This window comes from Temnothorax longispinosus, chromosome 10, assembly GCF_030848805.1.
Source record: "Temnothorax longispinosus isolate EJ_2023e chromosome 10, Tlon_JGU_v1, whole genome shotgun sequence".
Lineage (NCBI taxonomy): Eukaryota > Metazoa > Arthropoda > Insecta > Hymenoptera > Formicidae > Temnothorax > Temnothorax longispinosus.
This window is the reverse complement of record NC_092367.1, coordinates 6,830,079-6,850,497: the sequence shown is the minus strand read 5'-3', so window position 1 is coordinate 6,850,497 and position 20,419 is coordinate 6,830,079. Positions and strand designations below refer to the sequence as shown.

The 20,419-nt window shown below is 43.5% G+C and overlaps 1 protein-coding gene across 22 annotated transcripts in view; it reads right to left on the bottom strand.

Moving 5' to 3' along the window:
• The window catches only part of LOC139820682 (uncharacterized), an 83,721-nt gene that overhangs the window by 6,095 nt on the left and 57,207 nt on the right, over positions 1 to 20,419 (bottom strand). For 13 of the 22 annotated variants that reach the window (XR_011734067.1, XR_011734071.1, XR_011734070.1 and 10 more), the window contains 3 exons: positions 4,419 to 20,237; positions 3,375 to 3,443; positions 1,233 to 2,438 (listed from right to left, as the gene is read on the bottom strand). Coding sequence is in view for 5 of the 22 variants with exons in the window: in XM_071791114.1 (XP_071647215.1) it covers positions 1,233 to 2,438; positions 3,375 to 3,443; positions 4,419 to 20,237 (17,094 nt within the window). In the remaining 17 variants the exon portion in view is untranslated. Of the gene's footprint in view, positions 1 to 796; positions 880 to 1,232; positions 2,439 to 3,374; positions 3,444 to 4,418; positions 20,238 to 20,419 lie in introns of those variants that run through there. The other 9 variants (XR_011734076.1, XR_011734077.1, XM_071791115.1 and 6 more) reach the window with 5 other exon arrangements.

Here is a 20,419-nt window from a genome sequence, read left to right as displayed (position 1 = left end):
TCATTATTCAAAAATATACTCACAATTAAACTCTCGGTCTGCAATATATTTAGCAATATTTCAATTTGTCGCCAAATTGGAAGTTTCGAAAGACGCATTCGAGATTTAATCCCAACTATCGTCGCTGAATTTTATGAGCAATGAAAATAATCTCATACAATTTTTGGAAAAACTTCTGTAAATTGGCTCATACCGTCTAGCATTAAATAATTAGATGTGTGCGCTGAATTTATGCCCCGTGAAGATTTTTTAAACGCTTATCGCGATCTTTGTACGATCTTTCTTTTCGTTTGTTGCAAATCGTTTGTTATTTCGTCAGCGCCATTTCGACAAAATCACGCGAAGATACTTTGGGGTACGTTTAAATCTTTCTTTTTACTTTTCTTATCGCCGAAAGCACAATCAGCGCGTCGACGTGTGATAGATATGCGTTCGATCATGGCTGATCGCGAATGAGCCTCAAATGAAAGTATGCTAGTCCCAGGAAGCCCCTGATCAGAAGATTCCATACATTCTGTAGCCAAGACCAACGGAAAAACAAAAAAAGTAAGAGAACGACGTTATATCGTCGTCGAACGTTTCCCAAACGAGAAGCAACACTAAAATCGATTAACCATTAACCGCACATGTCACAGTTCCTCGCAACGCGCCCACGAAGAGGAGTATACCGCGCATTTTATGCAGACTTATACGACTGCATTTGACAAGCTTTATTTTTCCTAGCGGGTCGTTACCCTTCTGTACGTTTAATATCATCATGCGCAGTAAGACGGTTCTTATCTAAAACATCACAGACCATGCAATTCCCAAGCGAACAATTCCCATTTTGCTTCTTGCGATCTCAGTTCCAAGCAGCAATAGAGTCAAAGGTCCTCCCAACTAAAAGTTAACGGAAATTATGTGTTTCAACATGTTTTTGAAAATATCTCAAATAAGTTCCACCACCCAATATGTTAATTATTCCCATCGGACAATTGCGAACATCGAACGTGCTCTTATCATGCAACTAGCGGGAGGTACGGGAAAATGCATGGGAGTTGCGTGCAAAGGTAGCAAAGGGATTCAACACCAAAGCTCAACCGTGTAGTAATCTATATACAGATATATATATCTTTTTCTTTCTTTTAAGGGCTCGTTCGTTCACATAATCCGGGAGGTAACCGATTAGCGAGGGGGGTTTCAAGGGGTATGTACATTGCTTATGCAGAAGGTTAGCTGTGAGAGTGCGGTACCTTGGTCGTCCTCCAACGGGGACAGCTCCGCACCTTCGTGCAGTGCTACATCCGACCCGCTGGAACTGCCCAACGTACGCCTCTTGCTCGGGGATCTTCTTCTAGGTTGCGGCGAACCGTCACTATCGGTGTCGCTGTGCATATCGTGCCTCGAACTACCATCGTTCTTGTTGTTGTTATTGTTGTTGTTGTTGTTGTTGCTGGCAAACGTGTCAACGCCGCCGCCGTTCCCGGAACCGGGCGACGTGTCTTGGGAATACTGCGCCTCCCACTGTTCGTTCGCCGCTGTCCACGAGGCGGTCTCACCGATCTCGGATCTTGTTAATTGCTCCTGGAGACTTCTCAGAGCGGATTCCGCGTCCCCGAAGCCACCGCCGCCGCCGCTGCTAGAGATCACCGTTCTCACTACCCTCTCGGTTCTCTCGATCTCCGGCATCTCCGTCGTCACGCGTCGCACAGTCGTGACCGTCTGCACGACCCCGTCGGACTCTGATTTGTCAGTCTTTAGCGTAGTGGTGGAAGAGTCCGGAAATTTGTCGCCGAAATCGAAGATCTCGCCCGGTAGCGTGCCAGCGACCTGATTTATCGTCTTGACAACCTCTTCGCGCGTTACGGGTTGCAAAGCATCATCATCCGACGTCAGAATCACGGTCCTCACCGTCTCTACGATACCGCCCGTCTTCAAGAACTCCTCCAGTTGCGTAGGATCGATCGATGGGTCGCTGGTCACCATCGTAGTCGTTGTTCGTCGTATTTGTTCTATCGAGGGAGCTATCTCCGTTCTGCTGCTTATGGTGGTTTCGGTCGGGTCATCCGCTTTGATAGTATCTTTGATCAACTCCCCGTCCGTGTATTCCCTGGTAACGAATTTGACGGTTCTCGAAACTGCTTGTGGACCGACGATACGGTCTTCCGAAGACTCTAACGGGACGGATTCAGGTTCGTCACCCAATTTAGGCGCGTTAGGGTCGACTTTAACGGGTATCTTGCTCTTTGGACTCTTGCTCGGCGACTGCGCCTCCTGCGTCGGCTTGGGCGGCTGCTCGACCGTTTTACGTGTTCGTGAGGCATCACTGAGCTCCAGATGGAACTCGGGTTTGGTAGACGGCTTGGTGGTGGAGTGACGCGGGGCGGGAACAGGTTGTTTTGATGGAGCAGAAGTAGCATGCCTCTCTACAGTCCCATCAATCTCAGCCGAATCATGCCCTGACCCATCCAAAAGGACGTGGACAAGAACAGGAACAAGGACATAAAGCACATTGATACACACTAAGAATTTCAACTCTAGCCCAGCTGCCAAAGTTGGACCGGAAAGATTCGGAGCGTGTCTGCCTCGCATACGCATGTGTACGCGCGTTACGCACTAATAAACGAGAGACTCGCGCCTGGTGCACGCATGCACGCACGTGGGATCTGGGAGAGACGATCCCGAGGAGGGATCTCGCCTCGCGCGTGATGCGTGTGCACGTGCACCGCGGCTCTGCCCGCGTATATAGTTTTATTTTTTAGTTAGTATCAATATTGCAACCAGGATTAGTCTGTTATCGAAAACGAAAGAGAGTACACTCATTAAAAAACGGTGTTTGGTCGTGGCGCCTGAGTCTTACTAAAATGTACCACTGTGGAAGCAGAAGAACACGCCGAGAGCGTTCGAGAATTTGCTCCTATTTTTTAAAATATTCTAAATAATTTTTCTCCAAGCACGCAATTAATTGAAAAAAAGTAAAATCTAAACTATGTCCCTTTTACTGTATTTTTTCACCTCCTCGCCGGTATGACGATGCTACAATTTACTGGACAGTTATACGTTGTATAACTGGCTAAAACTACTCGACGAGTATATGCTATGTACAAATTGGCTTTTCGAGCGAGAGCTTTTATCGTAATCTCGCGAATGAGAGCTACCTCTATAAGTTCTCGGCAAAATAAAGAAAATAGAGATCGGTAACTATTTAGTAAGAGACGTGCGCACAGTATCAGTTAGTGTGAAAGCGTCGGCAGGTGCTAACTATGGAAGATAAAGCTAAATATAAATGAGGGCACCAAAAAACAGAGTCTGCTACCGTTACTGATCTTCGATCGGAGATGATGATCCGCGTACGTGAACTCTTTTACATTTTACTCGAGTCGATTTTACGTTACCTGCTTTCGTCGAGGTGTACGCCTGGTCCGCCAGGTTCTGTGCCCGTCGCGCAGCCTCTTTGGTCACGTCTGAAATGTTCACACAGAGAAAGACATGAGTTCACATCGGGAATCGGCAAGTACGACATTAAAAGCAGTGATTCAACAAAGATTAGATGATGGATGATGCTTTTTTTTTTCTCTGCATGGCATACCTCGGTTCATGCTTCGCTAGTTGTGGTATACCTGTTAATTTCAATGAGACATAATTACCGCATAATCGTAAACACGTGATCTCTATATGTTATACGCTACAAACGAAAAAAAAGAGACACGACTGGCGACAAAATAAGATTCCGATGTTCGAGAAGTAGTACTAGGAAAATTATATCCATCGTGGTAAGATACGTTTAAAAAATAGCGTAAAAACCTGGAATCATGCATTAAACGGGAGTTAACAAAATCATTGTTAAAACTAAACTGAAAATAAGTATAGCAAATAATTAAACGTAGTACATATAGGTATATCGTTTATTCATCTCGGTATCGACCGAATATCTCTTTGAATCTTCGTACTATGACGAACGTTTCTGATTTGGATTTCATCTTAAATATAATTAATATACAAATAATCAAGCGCATTTCACTCTCGTGTAAAATTAATTTTAATTAACAATATACCCATTCGATATACACATGGAAACATAAAGAAAATCCAAAACAGTACGCAGAAAATTATAATAGGAACAAGCGGTAGTATGAATGTCTCAGATGTTGTCGATTGGTTCTACGGGTTGTAAAACGATGAATTAGTGGACTGGAAATGATTGAGAGATTAGAGTGTTAGGTCTCATTAATGAATGACGAAGGTGCATGAATGTATATATATGTATATATATCTCTCTTTTTTTTTTTGCTCTCTGATGTCACGAGAATAACTATTAAAACTGAAGTTACAGAGAAGCGTCAACTTAATCATTAATCATGTTACACACAGCTGGTATATGTAATATATAATATATAGATATAGATATGGATATATAACGCAAGATTATTGCAAGATACCTTCGGTTCTACTGTCAGTGAACTCGGCGAGTGAACTGGGTGGCGGTGGAGTCGTTCGCACAGACTTTGTCACGACTGTGGTGACGGAGTGCCGTGTGCGAGGCTCGGGGTGCCCTACCGTGGGTACTGTACTTTCTACTACTCTACGCGAATTGTCCGAATCGTCCGCGGCCGCCTCCTTACCCGGGCTAATCTTTTGTGGAATGCGAGATACTTTCTTAACGCTAACTGTTTCGGTTAAATGCTCGACGCCACCGGACGTCTCCGGCCTACCAGCTACCTCCGACCTACGAACAACCTCCTGAGTACTCTCGCTTGAGCGTCTCGATCCTACTCTACCACCGACTCTTTTCGTTTCCGTTTCTGTTACTTTGCCCGTCCTTTTAATGACGGGCGAAGCTTTGTCCGTGGTTTTCGCGTCCGCTGGTGATTTTGACACCTTCGGGGGGGTGATGCTTTTCCTTGTGGCTTTGACGGCGCCGACAGATTTGTTCTTCGCGTCAGTGGTCGACTTGGCGGATTTATCTCTCGCTTGAGCGAGATTGCTCTTAGCGCGAGCTTCCTCCGCGGTTGCCTCCTGCTTGGTCTCCTCCAGGAACTCTTTCATGTCATCCGTCGCGTCTTCTACCGCGTGCTTGGCGCTCTTCACCACGCCTGATAGAAAACCGCCTGCTTTTTGCTTGACCTTTTTAGCTTCTTTCGTAGTTTTATCCGCAGCAGTCTCCGCTGTACTGGCGACTGCACCCGCGCCAGTTGCCAGCTTCCCTCTGACCACTCGTGCGTCTTCCTTCGTTTCGCTTACAACGGCGTCTTTCGTGCGTTTAGTCCTCTGCGTTACATCTTGACCAGTGGACTTAACTTTTTCGCCGGCTTGCGACACACCACGTCCTATCTTACTTCCCACCGCTTTCACAGAGGAAACCGTTTTGTCCTTCGCACCTTTTATACCGGAAAGACTCTTCTCCTTAGCGTCTTTCGCACCCTTCGCAGCTTTGTCTGTAGCAGTTTTAATTTCACCGGCGGCTTTATCCTTCGTCTGTCCGAGTTCCTTCAACCTTGCCGCCGCGGCCTCTCTAGCAAGCGCTTCATCAGTAGCTGCCTCCTGTCTGGTTGCTTCCAAAAAGTCTTTCACATCGTCGGTAACTTTCTTTCCTGTTTGCTTTGTATCTTGAATAACTCCAGACAGGATATCCGATCCCTGGTCCTTCGCCTTTTTGGCGTCTTTCGCAAGCTCGTCTTTGGCCGCTTTAGCGCCGACAGCGACAGTATCGGCACTCGTTAATAATTTCTCCTTCACCGCCTTTTTATCTTCTTTTATTTTTTTATCGAGACTTTCTCTGGCACCCTTTATACCATGTGCGATATCCGTGGTCTTGGATTCTAGTTTCTCACCGACTTTCTTCGTTTCAGCCGCTAGCTCATGAACTGCAGTCTTCGTGGTGTCTGTTGTTTGGGCCACCGTCTCGGAAATTTTACCTTTAGCGTCTTTGACGTCAGCTGTTAATTCTTTTGTAACGTCCTTTGCACTATCGACAACAGCATCTTTCTTGTGTTCCAATTTCTTCAAACCAGTCGCAGCAGTTTCTTTAGCACGAGTTTCTTCCAATTTCGCTTCCTGCTTCGTCTCGTCCAGAAATTCCTTGACATCGTCCTTTGCGCTCCCGACAGCGTGTTTCGCGCCTTTAACGATTCCCGAGAGAAAACCGGATCCCTTTTCCTTAGCTTTCTTCGCTTCTTTAGTTGCCTTATCTTTAGCTGCTCCAGCACCATCGGTCACGGCTTCGGCTCCCGCTGCCAATTTCTCTTTCACCTTTTTCGTATCATCCTGTACTTCCTTAACAACTGCATCTTTGGTATCTGCAACTCCTTGGGTAACAACTCGCGCTGTCGAATCTAATTTTTCACCAGCTTCTTTCATTTCTGAGGTTACTTCGTCTTTAGCAGCTTTGACCGCATCAGTAGCTTTATCAATATCTTCGGAGATTTTCTCAGTCACTTTTTCTTTCGTATCTTTCGCTGCGGCAACAGTCTTATCCTTGGCATCCTTTACTCCAGCAACAACTCGGTCAGTTGTATCTTTTACGCCAGTAACGACAGTATCCTTCTTATGTTCTAGGTCCTTCAATCCAGCCGCTGCTGCTTCTTTAGCACGTGCTTCTTCCAGTTCTGCTTCGCGTTTCGTTTCGTCTAGAAATTCTTTGACGTCGTCTGTTGCGCTTTCAACGGAATGCTTGGCGCCTTTAAATATACCCGACAGAAAACCAGATCCTTTCTCCTTTGTTTTCTTTGCTCCTTTGACCGCTTTATCTTTAGCTGCCTCGGTACCATCGGCTACAGCGCCGATACCAGCTGCCAACTTTTCTTTTGCTAATTTTGCATCATCTTTCACTTCTTTAGCCGCTGCATCTTTAGTATCCTTAGCAGCTTGTGCAACATCTGCCGCGGTATCTCCTATTTTTTCACCGATTTTCTTTGTTTCTGCTGCTATTTTCTCACCGGCTGCTTTCGTGGTATCAGCAACTTTCTGCGCATCTTTCGATACTTCCTCGACAACTTTATCCTTTTTATCTTTTACTGCAGAAACTGTTTTAGCTTTTGCATCTTTCGCGTCAGCGACAGTTTTGTCTATAACTTCTCGAACTTCGGTGATCGTAGCATCTTTCTTGTCCTTCAAGTCTTTGAGACTCGCGGCTGCTTTCTCTTTCGTATGTTCTTGTTCTAACAAAGCTTCCTTCTTTGTTTCGTCCATAAATTCTTTGACGTCGTCAGTGACAGCATGTTTTGTACCTTTAAATATGCCCGATAGAAAACCAGATCCCTTTTCTTTAGCTTTCTTAGCTTCTTTAGTTGCCTTGTCTTTAGCGGCATCAGCACCATCGACCACGGCTTCGGCTCCCGCGGTAAATTTCTCTTTCACTTTTTTCGAATCATCTTGTATTTCCTTAACAACTGCATCTTTGGTATCTGCAACTCCTTGGGTAACGACTCGCGCTGTCGAATCTAGTTTTTCACCAGTTTCTTTCATTTCTGAGGTTACTTTGTCCTTAGCAGTCTTAATTGCATCAGCAGCTTTATCAATATCTTCGGAAACTTTCTCAGTGATTTTTTCCTTCGCGTCTTTCGCTACGGCAACAGTCTTATCCTTGGCGTCTTTTACTCCAGCAACAACTCGATCAGTTGTATCTTTTACACCAGTAACGGAAGCATCCTTTTTATGTTCTAGTTCCTTCAATCCAGCCGCTGCTGCTTCTTTAGCACGTGCTTCTTCCAGTTCTGCTTCGTGTTTCGTTTCATCTAGAAATTCTTTGACGTCGTCTGTTGCGCTTTCAACGGAATGCTTGGCACCTTTAAATATACCCGACAGAAAACTAGATCCTTTCTCCTTTGTTTTCTTTGCTCCTTTGACCGCTTTATCCTTAAGACTCTCAGCACTTTCAGTCATAGCTCCAACTCCGGCAGTCATTTTTTCTTTCACCACTTTTGCATCATCTTTAACTTCTTTAGTGGCTGCATCTTTTGCATGTGAAACTCCGTGCGCAACATCCTGTGCTGTTGAATCTAATTTCTCACCAACCTTCTTCACTTCCGATGTTACTTTGTCTTTAGCAGCTTTGCCCGTATCAGCAGCTTTCTGGATATCTTCCGAAACTTTTTCAGTTATTTTGTCTTTCGTATCTTTCGCTGCGGCGACAGTCTTATCCTTGGCATCTTTTACTTCAGCGATAGCTCGATCTGACGTGTCTTTTACACCACTGACAACAGCATCCTTCTTATGTTCCAATTCCTTTAATCCAGCTGCTGCTGCTTCTTTAGCACGCGCTTCTTCAAGTTCGGCTTCATGTTTTGTTTCATCTAAAAATTCTTTAACATCGTCCGTTGCGTCTTCTACAGCGTGTTTTGCACCTTTGAAAATCCCGGAAAAGAAACCAGCAGTTTTTTCTTTAGCCTTTTTCGTCTCTTTCGTTACCTTATCTTTTGCACTATCTGTAGCTTCGGCGGCCGCGTCAGTGCCTGCTGCCATTTTCTCTTTCACTAATTTTGCATCTTCCTTTACTTCCTTAACAGCTGCATCTTTAGTGCCTTTGGCAGCTTGCGCAACATCCGTCGCAATATCTCCTACTTTTTCACCGATCTTCTTCGTTTCTGCTTCTAGTTTCTCACCGGCTGTTTTCGTAGCATCGGTCACTTTCTGTGTGTCCTTTGAAACTTCTTCCACAATTTTATCTTTTTTATCTTTAACAGCGGAAACTGTTTTATCTTTTGTCTCTTTCACGTCAGCTGCGGCTTTGTCTGCTGCTTGTTGTACTCCGGTTACGACTGCGTCCTTCTTATCCTTTAAATCCTTCAGGCCAGCGGCAATATCTTCTTTAGCACGTTCTTTTTCTACAGAAGCTTCTCTCTTTGTTTCGTCCAAAAATTCCTTGACGTCGCTAGATGCATCATCTACAGAGTGTTTCGCACCTTTAAATATTCCGGAAAAGAACCGACCTGTTTTTTCTTTAGCTTTCTTTGCTTCTTTCGTCACTTTATCCTTTGCACTATCTGTAGCTTCTGCGGCCGCGTCAGCGCCTGCTGCCATTTTTTCTTTAACTAATTTTGTATCTTCCTTTATCTCTTTAACTGTTGCATCTTTAGTATCCTTAGCTGCTTGTGCAACATCTGCCGCGGTTTCTCCTATTTTTTCGCCGACTTTTTTCGTTTCTGCTGCTACCTTCTCACCGGCTGCTTTCGTAGTGTCGGCAACTTTTTGCGCATCTTTTGATACCTCCTCGACAACTTTATCCTTTTTGTCTTTTGCTGCGGAAACTGTTTTATCTTTTGTCTCTTTCACGTCAGCTACGGCTTTGTCTGCTGCTTGTTGTACTCCGGCTACGACTGCGTCCTTCTTATCCTTTAAATCCTTCAGACCAGCGGCAATTTCTTCTTTAGCACGTTCTTTTTCTACAGAAGCTTCTCTCTTCGTTTCGTCCAAAAATTCCTTGACGTCGCTAGATGCATCATCTACAGAGTGTTTCGCACCTTTAAATATTCCGGACAAGAACCGACCTGTTTTTTCTTTAGCTTTCTTTGCTTCTTTCGTCGTTTTATCTTTTGCGGAATCTATAGTGTCCGCAGCAGTGTCAGCACTTGCAGTCAATTTTTCTTTCACTAATTTTGTGTCTTCCTTTATCTCTTTAACTGCTGCATCTTTAGTATCTTTGGCAGCTTGTGCAACATCTGCCGCGGTTTCTCCTATTTTTTCGCCGACTTTTTTCGTTTCTGCTGCTACTTTCTCGCCGGCTGCTTTCGTGGTATCAGCAACTTTCTGCGCATCTTTCGATACTTCCTCGACAACTTTATCCTTTTTATCTTTTACTGCAGAAACTGTTTTATCTTTTGCATCTTTCGCTTTATCTACAGCTTCTTGAACTTCACTAATAACAGTGTCCTTTTTATCTTTCAGATCTTTTAGACCCGCAGCAGCTTTTTCTTTGGCACGTTCTTCTTCTAAAGCAGCTTCCTTCTTAGTCTCATCCACAAATTCTTTAACATCGTCAGCTGCATCTTCTACGGCATGCTTCGCACCTTTGAAGATGCCAGAAAAAAAGCCACCAGTTTTATCTTTAGCTTTCTTCGCTTCTTTCGTTACTTTATCCTTTGCACTGTCCGCAGCTTCTGCAGTAGCGTCAGCATCTGCAGCCAATTTTTCTTTCACTAATTTTGTATCTTCTTTTATCTCTTTAATTGTTGCATCTTTAGTATCTTTGGCAGCTTGTGCAACATCTGCCGCGGTTTCTTTTATCTTTTCACCGACTTTCTTCGTTTCCACTGCTACTTTCTCGCCGGCTGCTTTCGTGGTATCGGCAACCTTCTTCGCATCTTGGGAAATTTCCTCGACAACTTTATCTTTCTTGTCTTTCATTGCAGAGATTGTCATATCTTTTGCATCTTTTGTATCGGTGATGGCCTTGTCTGCGACTTCTTGAACTCCAGTAACAATAGCGTCTTGCTTATCTTTCAAATCTTTGAGACCTGCGGCAACTTCTTCCGTAGCACGTTGCTTTTCTAATGAAGCTTCTCTTTTTGTTTCGTCCAAGAATTTCTTAACATCGTCAGTTGCGTCTTCTGCGGCGTGTTTTCCTCCTTTAAATATCCCAGAAAAGAAGCGACCTGTTTTCTCCTTAGCTTTTTTCGATTCTTTCAACGCTTTATCTTTTGCACTATCCACAGCTTCTTCAGCCGCATCAGCATTTGCAGATAATTTTTCCTTTACTTTTTTCGTATCCTCCTTCACTTCTTTAATCGCTGCATCTTTGGTGTCCTTGGCAGCTTGTGCAACATTCGCCGCGGTTTCTCCTATTTTTTCACTGACTTTATCTGTTTCCGCTGCTACTTTCGCACCGGCTGCTTTCGTGGTATCAGCGACTGCCTGCGCATCTTTCGAAATTTCATCGACAACTTTATCTTTTTTGTCTTTTACTGCAGAGACTGTTTTATCTTTTGCATCTTTCGCTTTATCAACGGCTTTATCTACAGTTTCTTGAATTTCACTAACGACAGTGTCTTTCTTGTCTTTCAGATCTTTCAGTCCCGCAGCAGCTTTTTCTTTGACACGTTCTTCCTCCAAAGCAGCTTCCTTTTTAGTCTCATCCATATATTCTTTAACATCGTCGGCTGCATCTTCTACGGCGTGTTTCGCACCTTTAAAGATTCCAGAGAAGAAACCACTTCCTTTCTCTTTAGCTTTCTTTGCCTCTTTTGTCGCTTTATCCTTTGCACTGTCCGCAGCTTCTGTGACCGCGTCAACGCCTGCTGCCAATTTTTCTTTTACTAATTTCGTATCTTCCTTTACTTCCGTAACTGCTGCATCTTTAGTGTCTTTGGCAGCTTGCGCAACATCCGTCGCAGTATCTCCTACTTTTTCACCGATCTTCTTCGTTTCTGCTGCTAGTTTCTCACCGGTTGCTTTCGTCGCATCGGTCACTTTCTGTGTGTCCTTTGAAACTTCTTCCACAATTTTATCCTTTTTATCTTTAACAGCGGAAACTGCTTTATCTTTTGCCTCTTTCACGTCAGCTGCGGCTTTGTCTGCGGTCTGTTGAATACCAGAAACAACCGCATCTTTTTTATCTTTCAAATCTTTGAGTCCTGCAGTAATTTCTTCTTTAGCACGTTCTTTTTCTACAGAAGCTTCTCTCTTTGTTTCGTCTAAAAATTCCTTGACGTCGCTAGATGCATCATCTACAGAGTGTTTCGCACCTTTAAATATCCCTGAAAAGAAGCGACCTGTTTTTTCTTTAGCTTTTTTTGCTTCTTTCGTCGTTTTATCTTTTGCAGTATCTATAGTTTCCGCAGTAGTGTCAGCGCCTGTAGTCAATTTTTCTTTTACTAATTTTGTATCTTCTTTTATCTCTTTAACTGCTGCATCTTTAGTATCCTTGGCTGTTTGTGCAACATCTGCCGCAGTTTCTTCTATCTTTTCACCGACTTTCTTCGTTTCCGCTGCTACTTTCTCGCCGGCTGCTTTCGTGGTGTCAACAACCTTCTTTGCATCTTTGGAAACATCTTCGACAATTTCATCTTTCTTGTCTTTTACTGCAGAAACAGTTTTATCTTTAACAGCTTTTGCGTCAGTGACGGCTTTGTCAGTGGCGTCTTGAATGCCAGTAACAACAGCCTCTTTTGTATCCTTTAAATCTTTCACACCTGCTGAGACTTTTTCTTTGGCACGCTCTTGTTCCTGTGCAGCTTCTTTCTTCGTCTCATCTACAAATTCTTTTACATCATCGGATACTTCTTCTGCAGCATGCTTTGCACTCTTAAATATTCCCGAAAGAAAGCCGCTACCTTTTTCTTTAGCTTTCTTCGACTCCTTAGTTACCTTGTCTTTCGTAGAAGCAGCACTTTCTGCTACAGAGTCAACGCCTGCTTTTAATTTCTCTTTCGCAGTTTGTACGTCTTCTTTCACTTCTTTCGCCACGCTATCTTTTGTATCTGCAACACCTTGCGTAATATCATCGACAATTCCCTTTGTATCTGCAATTGCTTTGTCGCCTGTCGCTTTAGTGGCGTCAATAGTCTTCTCGACTTGATCGATTATTTCCTCAGTGACACGATCTTTTGCATCTTTCGCATCGATAACCATACTGCCTGTCTTGTGCTTCAGATCTTTGAGTTCTGCTTCCGCCGCTTCCTTGGCCTGTGCTTGCTCTAATGCTGCTTCCTTTCTCGTTTCATCCAGAAACTCTTTTACGTCATCCACTGCACTGTCCGCGGAATGTTTCGATCCTCTAAATATTCCTGAGAAAAAGCTAGTAGCCTTTTCCTTAGCTTTCTTCGCCTCTTTACTTGCCTTGTCTTTAGTAACTTCTGCCGAATCCGAAATAGATTCAGCTTTGGCAGCCAACTTTTCCTTTATAACTTTAGCGTCTTCTTTTGCTTCCGTCACAACTGCATCCTTGACATCCTTCACATCACTCCCGGCATCTGCCACGGAAGTTTCTACTTTTTCGACTATTTCCTTGGTCTTTGTAACTACGTCGTCACGAGCTGTTTTCAAATCATGTTCAGCCTTATCGATATCTTTGACAGCTGTATCTATCAGCTTATCTTTCGTATCTTTCGCGGTAGAAACTGCTTTATCTTTAACATCCTTTACATCTTTAACAGCTTTGTCCGCGGTATCCTTAGCGCTATGTACTGCGTCATCCTTCTTACGTTTTAACTCCTCCAATTTTTCAGCTGCTTCCTTTTCCGTGTCGCTTACATGCTCCTTCACATCTTCAGATATATCTTCCGTGGCGTGTTTCGCACCCTTGAATATACCAGAAAAGAAACCACTTGTCTTTTCTTTCGCTTTTTTCACCTCTTTCGTAGCTTTATCTTTTGCACTGTCTGCAGCTTCCGCAGCAGCATCAGCGCCTGCTGCTAACTTATCCTTCACGAACTTTGTATCCTCTTTCATTTCTTTGACCGCTGCATCTTTAGTATCTTTTACATCCTGTGTAACTTCTGATGCCGTCTCTCCTATTTTCTCACCAATCTTCTTCGTCTCTGTTGCAACTTTTTCACTAGCTGCTTTTGTAGTGTCGACAACCTTTTGTACATCTTTAGAAACTTTCTCTTCAATTTTATCCTTTTTATCTTTAGCAGTAGAAACTGCTTTATCCTTCGCATCCTTTACATCAGTAATAGCTTGGTCAGCAGCTTCTTTAACTTCGGTTGTAACAGTGTCTTTCTTATCTTTTAAATCTTTCAATCCCGCGGCAATCTTCTCTTTAGTACGGTCTTCCTCCAAAACAGCTTCCTTCTTCGTCTCGTCCAAATATTCTTTGACGTCATCGGCAGCATCTTCCACAGCGTGTTTCGCGCCTTTAAATATCCCGGAAAAGAAGCCACTTGTTTTCTCCTTAGCTTTTTTCGCTTCTTTCGACGTTTTATCCTTTGCACTGTCCGCAGCCTCTGTGACCGCGTCAACGCCTGCTGCCAATTTTTCCTTTACTTTTTTCGTATCCTCCTTCACTTCTTTAACCGCTGCATCTTTAGTGCCCTTGGCAGCTTGTGCAACATCTGCTGCGGTTTCTCCTATTTTCTCACCGATTTTCTTCGTTTCTGTTGCTACTTTTTCACCGACTGCTTTCGTGGTATCAGCAGCTTTCTGAGCATCCTTCGAAACTTCTTCTTCAATTTTATCCTTTTTATCTTTGGCAGCAGAAATTGCTTTATCCTTCGCATCTTTCGCATCAGTGATAGCCTTATCTGCGGTATCTTGAATTTCTGCAACAACAGCGTCTTTTCTATCCTTCAAATCCTTAAGATCGGCAGCAACATCTTCTTTAACACGTTCTTTTTCTAATGATGCTTCTCTTTTTGTCTCATCCAAAAATTCTTTAACATCGCTAGTTGTATCTTCTACGGCATGTTTCGTACCTTTGAATATGCCAGAAAAGAAGCCACCTGTTTTATCTTTAGCTTTCTTCGCTTCTTTCGTCACTTTTTCCTTAGCACTGTCCGCAGTTTCTGCAGCTGCATCTGCGCCTGCAGTTAATTTCTCTTTTACTATCTTTGTATCTTCCTTTATCTCTTTAACTGCTGCATCTTTAGTATCTTTGGCAGTTTGTGCAACATCTGCCGCGGTTTCTTTTATCTTTTCACCGACTTTCTTCGTTTCCACTTCTACTTTCTCGCCGGCTGCTTTCGTGGTATCGGCAACCTTCTTCGCATCTTTGGAAATTTCTTCGACAACTTTATCTTTCTTGTCTTTCATTGCAGAGATTGTCATATCTTTTGCATCTTTCGCTTTATCAACGGCTTTATCTACAGTTTCTTGAGCTTCACTAACGACAGTGTCTTTCTTATCTTTCAGATCTTTCAGTTCCGCTGCGGTTTTTTCTTTGACACGTTCTTCTTCCATTTCAGCTTCTCTCTTTGTTTCGTCCAAAAATTCCTTGACGTCGCTAGATGCATCATCTACAGAGTGTTTCGCACCTTTGAAAATGCCGGAAAAGAAACCAGTTGTTTTTTCCTTAGCTTTCTTTGCTTGTTTCGTCGCTTTATCTTTTGTACTATCTACAGTTTCGGCAGCAGCGTCAGCTCCTGCTGCTAATTTCTCTTTCACTAATTTCGTATCTTCCTTTATCTCTTTAACTGTTGCATCCTTAGTATCCTTAGCTGCTTGCGCTACATCAGCTGCGGTATCTCCTATCTTTTCACCGATCTTCTTCGTTTCTATTGCTACTTTCTCACCGGCTGCTTTCGTGGTATCGGCAACTTTCTGCGCATCTTTAGAAATTTCCTCAACAACTTTATCCTTTTTGTCTTTTACTGCAGAGACTGTTTTATCTTTTGCATCTTTCGCTTTATCTACAGTTTCTCGAACTTCACTAACGACAACGTCCTTTTTGTCTTTCAGATCTTTCAAATCTGCAGCAGCCTTTTCTTTGGCACGTTCTTCTTCCAATGCAGCTTCCTTCTTCGTCTCATCCACAAATTCTTTAACATCGTCAGCCGCATCTTCTACGGCGTGCTTCGCCCCTTTGAAGATACCAGAAAAGAAGCCACCAGTTTTATCTTTAGCTTTCTTTGCTTCTTTCGTCACTTTATCCTTTGCACTATCTGTTGCTTCTGCGGCCGCGTCAGCGCCTGCTGCCATTTTTTCTTTAACTAATTTTGTATCTTCCTTTATCTCTTTAACTGTTGCATCTTTAGTATCCTTAGCTGCTTGTGCTACATCTGCTGCAGTATCTCCTATTTTTTCTCCAATCTTCTTCGTTTCTGCTGCTACTTTCTCACCGGCTGCTTTCGTAGTGTCGGCAACTTTTTGCGCATCTTTTGATACCTCCTCAACAACTTTATCCTTTTTATCTTTTACTGTAGAAACTGTTTTATCTTTTGCATCTTTCGCTTTATCAACGGTTTTATCTACAGTTTCTTGAACTTCACTAACGACAGTGTCTTTCTTATCTTTCAGATCTTTCAGTTCCGCTGCGGCTTTTTCTTTGACACGTTCTTCTTCCATTTCAGCTTCTTTCTTTGTCTCATCCAAAAATTCTTTAACGTCGTCTGTCGCATCTTCTACAGCGTGTTTCGCACCTTTGAAGATGCCTGAGAAGAAACCAGTTGTTTTTTCTTTAGCCTTTTTCGCTTCTTTCGTTGCTTTATCTTTTGTGCTATCTGCAGTTTCTGCGACTGCGTCAGCGCCTTCTGCCAATTTTTCTTTTACTAACTTTGTATCTTCCTTTATCTCTTTAACTGCTGCATCTTTAGTATCCTTAGCTGCTTGAGCAACGTCTGCCGCGGTTTCTCCTATTTTTTCACCAACTTTTTTCGTTTCTACAGCTACTTTCTCCCCGGCTGCTTTTGTGGTGTCGGAAACTTTTTGCGCATCTTTTGATACCTTCTCGACAACTTTATCTTTTTTGTCTTTTACTGCAGAGACTGTTTTATCCTTCGCATCTTTCGCTTTATCTGCAGTTTCTTGAATTTCACTAACGACAGTATCTTTTTTGTCTTTCAGGTCTTTCAATTCCGCAGCGGCTTTTTCTTTAACACGTTTTTCTTCCATTTCTGCTTCTTTCTTCGTCTCATCCAAGAATTCTTTAACGTCGTCTGTCGCATCTTCCGCAGCGTGTTTCGCACCTTTAAAGATGCCTGAGAAGAAACCAGATGTTTTTTCTTTAGCCTTTTTCGCTTCTTTCGTTGCTTTATCTTTTGTGCTATCCGCAGTTTCTGCGACCGCGTCAGCACCTGCTGCCAATTTTTCTTTCACTAACTTTGTATCTTCCTTTATCTCTTTAACTGCTGCATCTTTAGTATCTTTAGCAGCTTGTGCAACATCTGCCGCGGTTTCTTCCACTTTTTCACCGACTTTTTTCGTTTCTACTGTTACTTTCTCACCAGCTGCTTTCGTGGTATCGGCAACTTTCTGCACATCTTTGGAAACTTCTTCGACAATTTCATCTTTCTTGTCTTTTACTGCAGAGACTGTTTTATCTTTTGTATCTTTTGCTTTATCGACAGCTTTATCTACAGTTTCTTGGACTTCATTAACGACAGTGTCTTTCTTGTCTTTCAAATCTTTCAGACCCGCAGCAGCCTTTTCTTTGGCACGTTCTTCTTCTAACGCAGCTTCCTTCTTCGTGTCATCCATAAATTCTTTAACATCTTCGGCCGCATCTTCTACGGCGTGTTTCGCACCTTTGAAGATGCCAGAGAAGAAACCACTTCCTTTCTCTTTAGCTTTCTTCGCCTCTTTGGTGGTTTTATCTTTGGCAGACGCTATGGTATCCGCAGCTGATTCAGCACCGGATGATAGCTTTTCTTTCGCTGCTTTTGCGTCTTCCTTTATCTCTGTAGTGACTGCCTCTTTAATTTCTTTACCTGCTTGCGTGGCATCTTTCGCAGTGGTTTCTATTTTCTCGCCTACTTTCTTCGTATCTGTCACAGCTTTGTCGGTAGCTGTTTTTGCGTGATCCGCTACCTTCTCCACATCTTTCGAAATCTTTTCAATAACTTTTTCTTTCTTGTCCTTTACAGCGGACACCGTCTTATCTTTGGAGTCTTTAATGTCGGTAACAGTTTTATCAGTAATATCTTTCGCGCCTGTTACCAAATCATCTTTTTTCTGTTCTAAATCCTTCAAACCAGCAACTGCCGCTTCTTTAGCTCGCGCTTCCTCCAAGGCAGCTTCTTTCTTCGTATCATCCAAGAATTCTTTTACATCATCAGATACTTCTTCCGCAGCATGCTTCGCACCTTTGAATATCCCCGATAGAAATCCTGACCCTTTCTCTTTCGCCTTCTTTGCTTCCTTGGCTGTTTTATCTTTCGCAGCTTCAGCGCCGTCGACAACGTCGCGTGTTTTCTCCTCTACCTTTTTGCCAATCGCGTCTTTACCGTCTTTGATGGCATCTTCTGCTGTAGTTGTGATATGCTGTTCAACTTTCTTTACCTCTTTTATCAACTTATCGTCCTTATCTTTATCTTTGAGACCCGTCACTTCACCCAAGATAGCCGCCGTATTCCGTGAATCCTCCAGGAATTTTGCAGTTGCTTCTCGTAAATCGTCGTGGCCACTGTCCGGCAGTTCGAGCGACGGCGTCTTCTCTTTAGACCTGCTCCTGGATCTAGAGCTCCTCGGCTGTTTGGGACTTTTGAATATACCGAAAATGCCGCCCTTATCCTTTCCGACAGCTTCATCCTCGGGAATAATAGATTTTTTAATTTCTTCGTCTATAGGCGGAGTTTTTGTAACACTCTCCGATACTTTTTCTCCAGCCTGCAGGTTTTCTGCCATCTGTCTCGTGTCTTCCAGAAGTTTCGCCGTTGCCAATCGAACTTCCTCGTCTCCGCTATCGAAAGAAGTCTCTTTTGAAGAACTCTGCTCTCGGGATCTGCTTCTCTTCTTGCTCCTGAGTTTCGGGCTCTTGAACATACCGAAAAAGCCACTTTTTTCTTTAGTATCCTCGCTCGTCTCTTTCTCCGTCTCGGGAGCTTTCGGTTCCGGCGTGTCGGATTTTACCTGTGCAGCAAGTTTTTCGGTATCTTTTTTCTCGCCCTTCTGAGTTTTTTCTTTGTCAACGTCCGTTTTTCCGTTTACTTCTTCGTGTATAGTTCTCTCGATGATCATCGTTGTGGTTTGAACAACATCGTACGATTTACCGATTTTATCTGCGGGAGTATCGACGTCGTAAAGTGTGCTCGACACGAAAGTGCGCACCTCTTCTTTGGGAGTAACTTTTGTGCCGTCGCTTTTGTACGCGATCGGTAATGCGCTAGTGTCAGCAACTTTCCGCGTGTCATCCAAGAGTTTTTCTGTCACGGCTTTGATTTCCTCATCGCCGCTGTCAAAGGATGTTTCCTTCGATTTGGCAAGCTTCTTGTCCTTGAACTTTGGACTCCTGAAGATCCCGAAGAAGCCGACCTTTTCCTTTACCTTATCTTCTTCCTTTTCGTCGTCCCTACTAGGTGCCTGCTCATCCGTTGAAGCAACGACTTTTTCAGCTGCTTTGCTTTCGGCATCCTCGACGGCTTTTGCGCCGATCTTTACAGTCTTCTCCGCTTCTTTTTCGATTGCACTAGGCACTTCGACAATTTTAGATGCTTCAGCCTCTTTTTCCTTTTCCTTCATTTGTAGTTCCAGTAAATCCTCCTTTTCTTTCGCGATTGCTGCCAGTTTCTTCTTCTCTCTCTTCGCGATTTGCTCTGCGCTCTCTTTAGGTTTCTCGACGTGAATAACAGGTATGGCAGATCCATCTTCGTCCTTTTTAGACTTGCTTTTGAACAGACTCGAGAAGAAGCCTGTTTTGTCCTTGCCGTCATCGTCGCTCTCAGCAGCCTCTGCTTTCTTGTCTTCCTTCTCCGCTGGCTTAGCAAGACTTTCGTAAGGTACATGCATGCCCGCAGCGACTCGTCTAGAATCCTCCAGAAATTCCGCGGTAGTCAATCTCACATTGGGGGAGGCTGTGATTTCCGGTAGTCTACTGTCGAAATGCGAGTCCGTCACTTCGCTAGAAGGAAGTTCCGGTTGCTGTTCTGAGACTTTCGTTAGAACAGCCTTCGATTCCTCGTCGCCACTGTCAAAGGACGTGTCTTTCGAACCTTTCTTGCCTCTTTTCAATTTGGAACCTTTAAAAATTCCCGAAAATATTCCGCCACTCTTGTCCTTCGTTTTCTTCGTCTCTTCATCTGATTTTTCTTCCGTACTGTCCGCCGAATGCTGCACGTTGTAAATGTCTTCATAACCTGATGTTTTCATGGTCTTCGCATCTTTGTCCTTCTCCTTCTCCTTGTCTTTATCTTTATCCTTGTCTGCAGGAGTTTTTGCTTCTGGCTTCTTCTGATCAGTTCTGATTACAGTTTCGACCTTCGTCTTTCGCGTAAGATCCGCGCCCTGAGCCAACTTCTCGTCGACTTCCTTACCTTCCTTAGACAGTTTCTCCTTCTCACTAACAACGTCTTTTTTATCGGGAGAAACGATTACCGTTTCTTTCGTGGTCACAGTCTTAGTCGGCGTTTGTTTTATTACCGTAGTTTTAGTAACTATCGTCTGACCTACTTTCGGATCGCCACTGACGGAAACTACTGTGTTCGAAGTGCTAACTTTGGGATCCGGCGTCCCACCGCGATGCTGCTTAATCATCGGCGGCTCGATACTAGGGATTTGCTCTGATTTGGGAATAAAACCTTTCGGCTCGGCAGCCGTTTGATCTAAGTGAACGTTAATTACGGTTTGACCTATCGCACCCCGCGCCTCTTTACTGTCCCGCGCATCATCATAAACCACCGACCACCCTTCCTTCGCTAACTTCCCCTTCTCTTTCTCTGCGTCTGCTATTACACCTGTTAATTAAGTATAATACATTTTAGGCATCTGTATACGTGGTAGCAAAATAAAAGGAACACAATTTTATTTGTCAATTTCGTCATCATTAGTGTAAGCTGGCTCGCTCTTTGATTGCTCTTTTGATTGAACTGCGGTTAGACTGTAATAGTGTGATTTGTTTTGTGCGTGAAGTGTATGT